The sequence below is a fragment of the Anarrhichthys ocellatus genome, unplaced genomic scaffold, assembly GCF_004355925.1.
Source record: "Anarrhichthys ocellatus isolate YVR2014 unplaced genomic scaffold, GSC_Weel_1.0 scaffold7, whole genome shotgun sequence".
NCBI lineage: Eukaryota > Metazoa > Chordata > Actinopteri > Perciformes > Anarhichadidae > Anarrhichthys > Anarrhichthys ocellatus.
Genome location: NW_022280037.1, coordinates 8932527 through 8944472, shown reverse-complemented (window position 1 = coordinate 8944472; position 11946 = coordinate 8932527). Strand labels below are relative to the sequence as shown.

Here is an 11946-nt window from a genome sequence, read left to right as displayed (position 1 = left end):
ACACACACACACACACACACACACACACACACACACACACACACACAGGAACATGTTAGGGCTTATCCTCTCTCTTTTAGTACAGTGACAGATAAACTCTTTCACATTCATAATTCTTACATTAACTCCAACAGCTTATGAAAGATTTTAAAATAAGCACATGAGAGCGTTTTCAGTTGTGTGTTCTGTTAGCAGGTGTGAACGCAGTGAGAGAGCAGCGTGACTGAATGTGTGAGACTGTATCTAAATCTATCAATTCAATTTCCACAGCCTGCTCACACCTAATGAAAAAGCCTGGGTCTTTAAATTGCTCTTGCTAAAAAAATGCACACTTGCTACACGCACACTTGAAACACTTGCGCTGATGTGTGCACAGGGAACAGGGAATCTTTTGCTTGACTGCACAGACACACGCACGCACACATGTTCACAAACTTTGTGCAGGTTTCAGACATGGTGTGTATGTGTGAGTGGCCATAATATTTCAGACAACCTCGAGGCGAAAATCTTTTGATCCCGTAAAACTCCAAATAGCCGTGTATCCTCAGCATTCCAGTGTCCGCGGCTTTCTCAACAAGACACCATGGGACCGCTTTGTGGGTGTCTATTTAATCGCGCTCTTGATCTGTTGAATGGCATCGTGTTTGTTTTTGGTTAATGCGCTTCCTTTGTGCTCCTGCGTAAGTAGCTCTCTTGAGGGAAATTATGTGCATATTTTTGCTAAAGGTGACATTTCCTTGCTTGCTCTGTGAAATAAACGACTGGAGACGGCTGCCTTGCGTCTATTTTCTGACTGAGAGTAGAGGAGGTCTGTTTGGTCTGTGCCAAAGCTATTTGCTAATGGAGTTTGGCTGCACTGCCAAAGATACATTTATAGTATACCATTAATTCATTAAGAAACTGCAGTCCTCTCATTTCAAATAAAACAAAAGATGAGGCGGAAAGGGAGAGAGACAGCTTGCATTTTGGAGCAGTGTCGTTAATCTCAGAGGCCTGGTGTCAAGGACAAAATGTTGATGGAGCCGAAGTACAGATTGTGTGTGTGTGTGTGTGTGTGTGTGCTTTCATGTGTATGCGTGTCACTGGGAGGTTGCACCTGTGTGTGCAGTTATAGCTGCTGACAGAGGCAGGGAGGCAGCTAATTTTAGTTCAGGTGAAAGACAGGAGGGAGCGGAGGAAGGTTTTGATGAGCAGGATCGTTGTTGTGGAGCTGAAATCCCCAAAAGAACCAACAGGCACCGAGCGAGGAAGGATGACAGACTGACAGGACCCAGACAGACGAGCCCCATCGATCAAAACCACAGCGGCGGCCTTAGTTTATTGATCAAACAGCATGGAGGCCTGGGGAGTTAGCGAGCAGGAGACGGGGGAGAAAGGGGACCAGCTCAAAGAGAAACATTTTCAAGATGCATAAATTAAGAGGAAAGAGATACAGAAGGAATATTTTCAAGCATATCAGTTTTAAGAGCTAGCATGTGATCACAGACGCATCGTCATATCAGCTTTAAAACACAGAAACAATACCAGTCCATACTTATTTAAGATATTTGGCTTTGTTGAATTTGTATTTTTGTGATACCTTCCTGTAAACTGTAAAATGACCAATACAATAGAAGTTGTTCAAAAGGATGATTCTGGTTTATTAGAACTTGGGTCTTGTTTTTGTAGTGTTGGACATAATTTCAATCTCTACAGATATCACTGTACTCACCAAGTTGCTTAGATCTGGGAACACAGCTATGCTGCTACAAATAGGTGAGACAGGGCAAGAAATCTGCTGTTTGGCCAAATTTATTTGGAAGAGGAAAAGAAGACAATCTATAATAAGCCTTTAGAGTGTATAGATGGACTTATTGTTTCAACTTTGACCTGGAAGTTAAACTCTGTGCAAGCAGGGATTGTTATTGCCATTTACAATGTTTCACGTTTAGCTTTACCTCAAAATAAAGAGGCTTACATCATCGGGCTAAACTTTAAGCTTTTTTACAGCCTGTCTGAGCATGTGACCACGTCTGACTTTATTGTAGCAACGTTGGCGTTTTCCCAGATCTCTGCAATTACTCTCAACTTGCAGTCATTCATTACAAATTCAGCAGATCTTTACTGAGAATAATTAGCATTCATTTGGAGTTATGTTTGTGTTCACCAATATTCACTCTCTTTTTAGCTCTTTTTTGGTCTTCACTGACTCATGTGGGGAATATTTGGCTCCATAGCTGTTAAATGCTCCACTTTGTTCACCAGCTAGTCGCTATATTGTCTGTTGTTTGGTGCTGAGCAGGTAGTGCACAGTGGGTAAATCAGAGCTTTTGTGCAGTAAACAGCTGCCTGCTCCTACCAAAAGCTTTGAGAGTGAACCAAAAACAAATTAACTTAGAGGCCGGAAAATCAAAACAATCAGCCGAAACTCTGTTTTCACATTGTCATGTGGTACATCAGTGTGGAAATGATTGATTATAGCTGCTTCAAGCTGATACCTTTTTTTCTCATTTATCAGGTGGATAGAACTAATAAGCAACTGTTTGCTAACAGTTCACCATATCAAATCAGTTATTGCAGGTTTACGCATTTATCTCAGACTCTAAGCTTCAGCCACACTGGAAAATCTTGTCGACAGGCAACATTTAGACAGATTTTTGACAGTATCCTTCACCATCTCAAAAAGTGTATCATCCTTCGAAGGCTCCGGAGAGCCATTAAACAAGAGTTCCTTCACAGTCTGCAGACTTATGAGCAGAGGACAGAAGCTCATCTGCAAATTAAACGGTGGCTGTGTGTGCAGCATGAATAATGAAACGCTCTGATACGTCACTGCAGCTATAGATCGACTATAAAACTCAAGAGGCACTCCCTGAATCCCTATTTATTTTTGAACTCCTTGACTGATATTATCTAGAACCTGGCAATGCAATTACAGAGGCCCTGCCATCAATAGTGGATTCCAGCAGTGCAAGCGTGACAGAAATCCACTTATTCCATCTAGTATTGATGTCAATTTACTGTTTCATTACAGCTGGAGCTTAGAGAGCCGCACATGATCACAACTGAATGAGTATCTTATTATAGGACCTTAAAGCAAGTTTAGAACCACAGCTGATAAATAATGCAACAGATACAATGCGTTATCATGCACAGATGCTCAGCAGACACAGGCACTTACAGAGATAGTAATGGATTAGGTGTGAAGACATTGCTCGGCTGCATATGTATGAGCTGCAGCAGGTACCATTGAGAGTGGAGATTTGTAGGGTCCTTCACTGCAAATCAGGTTTATTATAGCTTTGGGATTCTTTGTTTTTATCTGCATATTCTTTTTACTTAATAGTGTAATATGTTACAGCCTGACTGCACTCAATGTGGAGTTTTAGTTTATTTTTTTTGTGCACTGTGTTTAATCTTGGCATTTGTTTTCAATTCCTATATTTCTGGAAGGAATATCTTTTAGGTATACCACAACATGTGCACAGCAGATCATTTAAATCACAACTGGTTTCTAAATGGAGTACCTTAAACAAGCATTAAGTGAATTTGTTTTTGGCTCCTTGAGGGTTGTAAACACCACACTGACGCATTTTATGGGGATCTTTTGGCAAAAATATAATGTAATATTAAAAAGAATGTTTTCTTCAGTGTATAATCACCTGAAAATTAGAGTTGTTTCATTTTTGTTATCGTTGAATGAGCCGTTTATAGTTATGGGGGAATGGAGCTTCTTCACAGAGCCGGCTGCATTTTTCCAACCCAGAACTGACATATCATTGGAAATTTGCATTTTCATGTCAGCCAAATCCTTCACACTGGCCTTTTATATACCGAACTTGTTAGCAAGCAGTTAAATTATTATTCATTTTGAGTTGTGTTTATGTCTAACTGGTGAATTAAACAACAATATTCACCCTCATTTAGCTTTCTTTTGGTCTCCGTTAACTCCTAGCTTTAACAGCTAAATGCTCTTTTTTTTTTTGAAAACAGAAACAAGGCCATGAGAGTCACACACACACACACACACACACATATGGCCTCATGTAATCCAATGCAGCAGTCCTGTATCTGCTGCTTTTGTGACGCTAATAATGTTCTGTTGTTGTGTTAGAGGGTTGTTGTTGTGTGCTGTATCGGATTGTGTTGTGTTATACATGAGTTCATGTTATTGTTTTTCTCCTGTGCTGCAAGGACTCTCTGTCTCTTCCAGGGTTTGCTGCAGTTGCTAAAAGTGATAAATAAGGAAACGCTGGAATGTTTTTGGGGTTGAAACTGAGAAACTGTGACACCACGAACAGTATTGATCAGGGAAATGTTTGCGTCAGGTGAAACACTTGGAGCCTCACCAACCTCATCCTCTCTAATTTGTAGTCTGGCTCACAGTCAGACCGCGAGGATAGTTAGAGTGCTTTCACACCAACTGGCCTGAGGTCGAGTCCCACCAGCGCTCCCCTTCCTGTTCCTCCATCTGCTTTGTGATCTGCTGATTTGCTAAAATTCCTCTTTGCTATAATTATCCTCTCCTCCCCACCCCTCTCCCTTCTCCCCCTGCATCCTCCCCCATGCCCCAAACCCTCGACATCATAGGTGTAACACTGTCTTAAGCCTGAGGGGGGCAGAATGCCGGAGCAGAGCAACGACTATCGTGTGGTGGTGTTCGGGGCAGGGGGAGTGGGGAAGAGCTCCCTGGTGCTGCGCTTCGTGAAGGGCACCTTCAGGGACACCTACATCCCCACGGTGGAGGACACCTACCGTCAGGTGATCAGCTGCGATAAGAGCGTGTGCACCCTCCAGATCACCGACACCACAGGGAGCCACCAGTTCCCAGCCATGCAGCGCCTGTCCATCTCTAAAGGCCACGCCTTCATCCTCGTCTACTCCATCACGAGCAAACAGTCCCTGGAGGAGCTCAAACCCATTTACCAACAGGTGGGGAGTAATGGTGTGTGTGTGTGTGTGTGTGTGTGTGTGTGTGTGTGTGTGTGTGTGTGTGTGTGTGTGTGTGTTTGTGGATGGCTGGGTTGATTGTACCTGAGTGTGTGCTGTAAACTTTACACGTATTATAACTAAATACAGAATGGAAATACAGGATAAATCTTTTACTTTGATTACTTCAGGCATGAAATGCAGTACATTGTGCTTTACAGAAAATCAAACAATCATTAAAAATGTGTAATAAAACAAGGATAAATACAATTAAATAATGTGTAATAAATATTTCTCTTTGGATGTTAAGATTACCACCAAATCAATGTTTTGGATGTTTATAATGTGCTCTCACCAGCCAGAACATAACAAGCTCTCCTCTTGTTCTCCTTCTCCTCTGCAGGTCTTGGCCATAAAGGGCAACGTCGAGGCCATCCCCATCATGCTTGTGGGCAACAAGAGCGACGAGACCCTGCGGGAGGTGGAGACCAAGGACGGGGAAGCCCAGGCCAACCAGTGGAAGTGCGCCTTCATGGAGACGTCGGCCAAGACCAACCACAACGTTACCGAGCTCTTCCAGGAGCTCCTCAACCTGGACAAGAAGAGGAACATGAGCCTCAACATCGATGGCAAGCGCTCGGGGAAGCAGTCCCGCGCTGAGAGACTGAAGGGCAAATGCAGCGTGATGTAAATCCAGGAGAGGAGGAAACAAGAGGTGGAGGTTGAGGGGGGGGGGGAGAGAAAAGCGAAATAAGGAAGACAAGGGATTGGAGGGACTCACTAAACGTATCACTCGGAGCTAAACGTCTGGAAGGTAGCAGGAATCTCATCATCCACATCCTCCTCTGTTTGACTGGTGCATTCACAAACACAACTTGGCAGTTATTTTGAAAACATACAGGATTTCAGTTCCGAACCTTACATCCATGTGCATTCTGCTAGAAGTAAGAGATGAGGGGGGGACTGACGCAGAATATTGAGAGGCAGATTAAAATCAAGACGTGCGCGTCGCAGATGAATTACCTGTGGACGTCAGCCATGGTCGGAAGAAGCGTGGGTGTGGACTTTTGCGTCATCCGAGTGCCACAAAACCTGGCTGAGAAGCTCATCGAGACCCTGGCCTGCAATGAATACCACAGACTGCATCATCCCCTGAAAACAGGCTGAAGGTTTCTGATCTACACGAAACATTTAGTGTCCCTCCCTCCCTGCTCAGCTCCCTCGTCATCCCAGCACCCTCAGCCTTCGCATACACCCCAAATACTATAACAAATATAGAGAAATGTAATGTATATGTAACAGAGCCAACAAAGTTCGTCAAGCTCACTCATCTGGTAGAAACACTATTTTAAGAGACTGAGGTGTCTGTCATGCTAGAAAGTGCAGAACCCAAAGGTTTTGAGACTGCTAGCGTGACGGACATTAAATCAGCAACAAAACATGCGACCCAGCTACATCCCAGAGCCACTCCTGAGGACTCTGATCTAAATAAACAAGGGATATTTCAATATATTCCATCTAGTCTACATAAGCACTGCCCAAACCAGTACATCAGTCACAAGAATAGGGTGAAGTTTGAAGCATTAAAGCTTAGTCTTTTCATCTCCTCCTAATCATCCCTTCTGAAAGCTAAAAAAGACCATAATTAACCTTCATCAAGCTGTCATCATGTTAAAAACTCATCTGCTAAATGTCCTCTTCTGAAGTGGAGTAACATCCAGCGGAAGGGTATGCACACACGCTACTGATATGACGCAACAATCCTTTTAAGACTCTCATCTAGTGTAGAATAACTCTGAATGAAAAGAAGCTGGACTCTGATCAAACATAGAAATACAAGTCTGCCTTGTCTACGAGGATGATACACTCGGATAATCATTTCCAAGCTGGTAAGACGAAAGGGATGCTTTTTGGTTCTGAGGCTAAGAATGTCCGTTTGCTTTGGCACTTTTCATGTGTACGTTTCTCTTCTTTGGCCTTTCTTTCTTGCCTGTTTGCTTTTTGATGCTCTTTAAAGTTGTGTAAGAGTAAAAAACAAAAGCCCTCCTTAAATAAAAAGCACACAGAGATGCATGCAGATCATTCAGTTTGACCTGAATCACCAAATTCTGTTTCCTCTTTGGTTGGTTTGGTCACATTACCTCGCATTACGCTCATGCAGGCATCGGCAAGCAGGAAACAGAATGGGTCACACACACTTTTACACACACACGGCATGCGCACAAATGCATTCATGCAAGAGTAAAAAAAAAAAGAAAAAAGTCAATCTGAGTAACACTGTTGACTGATTACATGAAGACAAACAGGGCTCACTCAGCCTCAATGCCCTCACGTTGCACTTTATATCATAAACACACATGTGCACGCACACAACTGTAATTTGTCATGTTTTTGCCTATATGTTAAGTTTTAACGATCTCCACATAATACAGAATATCCTCCTGGAGCCATTAAATAGCTCCACTGTATGTCCAAAGTGCATGAATACACCCGTTTTCACGCAGGAGCTCTGAATATTGTACAAAGTCTACACGGGACAGCCAAAAGCACAATACTTTTTTACCAACATATCTATTTGTACATTTATTTGTGTTTCTTTCTCTTTTTTTTGTGTGTTTTCCTTGTTTGTCTTCTTTGTGCGATTTTCAGCTTCAACATTTATTCACCAGTCCTAAACATGGAGAAATAATCGCATCATGATCACCGGTAGCTTCTCCGTCTCAATATAGATGTAAAGTGTTTTATTCGTCCGGTACATGGCACAATGAGGTTGTGGTTCTGCTGCACAACAGGGTATCGGGATGTGACCGGTTAGCTGTGGTCGCGAGGCTCGTAGATGCGACAAAACCCCCACAGAATTGTAGGTCGCATAGGACAAAGAGGATGGGCATTATTTGTCTACTTTTCTCCATCTCTCAGGCGGTTTTAACAACAATTTGGTTGGAGGATAATCTGCTCCTGTACTGTTAAACCCAAAGACACAGATGATGCCCCTTTTTACTGAGTGCCCATCTCTTTGAAAAAAAAAAAAAAAGCACAGCAACTGTTTCCGTCTGTCTCCTTCTCTGTCTTTGTGTGCAGCAGAGTCAACAACTGGGCACTTTAGGGTGACATTTTACTTGAAGACTTGCTTATTAATCAGCAATGCCTCATTTATAAGCACCATTGTAAAATGTCCCTCCTGCATTATTCACGCCCACAGAAAAACTATTTAACATAGTGTAGTTATTGTAAATAAAGCATATTATGGTAGTTGACTGACATGTTTATAAGAGCTTCAAGTAAGATGTTACCCATGTAAAGAAAAACTGTACCCGCTGTCTTTCTGGGAACAAGTCCTTTGTGACCAGGAAATGTTGTTACAGTAGGAGGTTCGATGTTGCTATGTACTGTAATATACAGCTTATTAATAATGATGCTCATCATATATTGTATTTGACTCATCCACTCTTCAGATCTATCAATCAGATAATACTAGCAAAATGTGAATATGTAACTAAAGGTTCCACTCCATGGCTGTTGCCTTTTTTTTCCCATTTTGAAAGCTGAATGAATCCGTTGGTATCGATGTGTTGTACTTTGCACGAATGTGAGGTCCTGTTAAACTCCAACATTAGCAATGTAAAACCTACCCTTTACCTGTTCGATGCCAGGAATGCTCACTCGTACTCTCTCTTCTGATTTTATTTCATCAATTCATATTTTGAAAAAAAAAAACAAGTTGTATTTGAAATTGTTTGTCTTGGTTCGTTTTAGATGCCCGAAGGATGGAGAGATATCTGTCATGTACCAACCTTATGTGTCCTTCTAGAGGTTAAAAAGCTAGAAAAACAAGAGCTGGAAGTTATCTGTAAAACTATCAGACAGTTCTGACCTGATCTGATGTGTAGCTATACCGGCAGCGGTGGTGCACACGCTGCATAAATATGAGCTTGACACGTCTGGTTGCTTCACGCAAACGCCAGCTTGCGAGCGCATGTTTGTGCAATCTGTTGTTCTGCTGACGTCTACAGGAGACTGTCGTTGTTCATGTCCCTGCTTGGAATATGATACAGCAGGGAGGGGAAAACAATGACACAGCGTGCAATAGCAGCATGGACAACAAGCTTGAGCGAGAGGCTGCACTATTATTAGAAATAGTGTGAAAATATGGAGTGCGTTAACTAACTATAGGCTGTATAAGATTCAAATGTGCTTGCATGTGAGGAGGCGTGCATGGGAAGTGCGTGAGCGTTCGTTGAGTTTCTTGGGCTGTGTGAGTTAAATGCTGGCATGAATTAGGACAGACACCTCTGCCCCCGTCCTCCCATGGCCTGTCTCATCTCCTTTATCAATGAAGCATACTCACTGCTGCTGTCTGTGTCTGTGCGTGTGACCATGAGTGCATCCATGTATGTGCGCAATCAGCCACCTATTTGCATCCCTTCACTCTGGCCTGCATGTGTGCGTGTGTGTGTGTGTGCATATTTGTGTGCTGTACCACCTTATGAAACGTCTGTCAGATATTTGAAGCTTTCCTGTGCAGAATGCCTACACATTTCTGCATGAGTCATCCCGCTCTGCTTTAACACGCCTACAAAAAACACAGACAAGTATGTAACGGGCATGGAGGCAAAATAGACAGACTGCATGCTCTTAGCTACACCCACACACACACACACACACACACACACACACACACACACACACACTCTTTTTCACCCATATTACATTCACACAGGCCTTGTCAGTGAGCCAGATTCTCTCACTGTCTTTTGTTCTGCTCTGCACTGTTGTACAGGCACCACTGTCAGCCCTACTCCTCCATAAATCACCTGTGCACCCCCTGAAATGTTGAGTTTCCTTCACATTCATACCTCAGACTTTATTTAATTGTTTTTGGTGTTGTGTAAGTCAGTTGCACTAAAACAGAAGGAAGGCCAACCCTGCTCGCATCTGATTGTAGATAGTTGTAAATAGTGTTCAAAGGACATAATATTTCAGAGAGGAGAGTGTGCAGAGAAATTGATGCTGTGGGAAGATGTGTTTCCTTCAACGTGTCCAATTCAAAGTAACTCAGCGAATCTAAGAGTTTCCTTCAGAGGGGAGCTACTTGGTGATTTTATGTCAACTTCACCAGCTGTCATGAACTCGTTAAAACTTTGGACTTTTTTTTAAAGTGTCCTATGAATTTCTCTGCAAGATAAATAGCCTATTGAGTGAACAGAGGAAAGCTACGGAAGCCCAAAGTGACCAATATTAGATATGAAATTCTGAAATATTTACGATGAATGTTTAAAATTCAGCTCGTTATTATAAAATCCAGTTTCTTTTCACAATAAGAGCTTACTGCAGATCATCTTTTTTTTTTTTCAGGGTTTTTATTTCCAAATGTTGCTTTACTGTTTTTATTTGTCCGAATGAACATTTATTTTATAACAGCACTTTTCATCACTAAGTCTTTGTTCGTCAATCATGACAAACAGGGCACAACCGGTTATGTGATTGACTGTCTGCTCAATCAGACCAAAGCATCAGCCAATCACATGGCTGGAATGAAATAAAAATGTCCTGCAGATAAAATAATATTCAATAATACTAAAACGAGTTTCTGGGAATATTTCACAGTTTTTGGTTAAATAATGTCATGTGATTATTTATTTCATGATGTCATTGCAATTAATATTGAACACTTTGGGTCTCCATTGGAATCTACATTGGCAGCACCTCAGACAAGGTGAAGTTCACCTTACCTTGTCTGAGGTAACTGGGTTCTTAAGAGCACGTTGGTGTACAGCAGAGGAAGTGTGGTTCACATGTGTTCTTCCATAGCAGGATGGGAAACAGGACCCTATGACACTTAAACGAAGGACAGTCAGTGAAACATAAATACACCGGAAAGGTTCTGGTTTATAGTCTAACTTATGTCCCATTAACTCATTCCTACCAACGAGGGCAGTTTACAGTCCTGTTGAGTCAGGGGCAGAGGATCTGAAGGAAATCGTTGTTGGAGGATGAGTGGAAAACGGACCGTGTTAACCTCTCCGGCTCAGCCCTTTACATCTTGTCTGATCCACCCAGATCCTCACAAGCTGTTTTTTTGCTGACAGGGGGCGTAAAGTGGGGTATTTAGACTCGGTGGGTAATATAGTTTGGTACTATCCTGTCTCTCTGGCCCTTCATTCCTGCATGGTCCCGATTGGTGTTCCAGCCAGCATGAGAACAAGGACACAAACTGTGAATCATCTTTGTATTCTTTAAATAAAATTCCTCAGCAGCATTTAAGGCTTCGGTTTTGCAAATATTTTCATTTCTTTTGAGCACTTATTGTTTTCTGTAAATTAATCTATTAGTTTATTTTTTTTCTGTTGGGACTTTTTATTTATTTATTTAACTTATTATGATGTATAGATATTTATTCTAGCAATAGTCTTCCTGTTAAAATATACTGTGCTGATGCATCCTCTGAATAACTGAAAATAACACACATATATATATATAGATGATAATAATAATCAAATCTGCAAAATGATTTTCCTAATAAAAATGTGAACTTAGGAGTGTTTCTTGTCTTTTTGATGTTGCTCCGCTCACCACCGGTGTATGATGAATCAACGTCAACTGTGCTAAAGGTTTGATGGCTCTGTCGATCAGTCGGCCCACCACTTTGGTCCAGACCGAAATGTTTCAACAACTGTTTGATGGATTGCTATGATATTTTATTCAGACATTCATGGTTCCCAGAGGATTAATCCTCCATGAGGACATTCATGTCCCCCCCTCATGTTGAATTTCTCTCCTTTTTGTCACCCCTATACGCATGTTGTCAGTTCAGCATTTCAATTTGTTCGATACCTTACCTGCAAAACTAATGACATTCTAGTGGAGTAAAAACTACAATATTTCCCTCTGAACTGCGGTGGAGTAGACATGGAAATACTTAAGTAAATGAAGGCTATACTTTGTTTGAAAGCCTAAACTCTAGCAGACCTGCTTAGCATCAGCATGTCAGGAGAGAGAGAGAGAGAGAGAGAGAGAGAGAGAGAGAGAGAGAGAGAG

General features: G+C 41.9%; 1 protein-coding gene across 1 annotated transcript in view; it reads left to right on the top strand.

Moving 5' to 3' along the window:
• The window catches only part of diras1b (DIRAS family, GTP-binding RAS-like 1b), a 17085-nt gene extending 5641 nt beyond the window's left edge, over positions 1-11444 (top strand). The window contains exons 2-3 of the mRNA XM_031848068.1: positions 4570-4911; positions 5312-11444. Coding sequence (XP_031703928.1) covers positions 4603-4911; positions 5312-5599 — 597 coding nt within the window. The 5' untranslated portion in view covers positions 4570-4602 and the 3' untranslated portion in view covers positions 5600-11444. The remainder of the gene's footprint in view (positions 1-4569; positions 4912-5311) is intronic.
• The last annotated feature ends 502 nt before the right edge of the window (positions 11445-11946 follow it).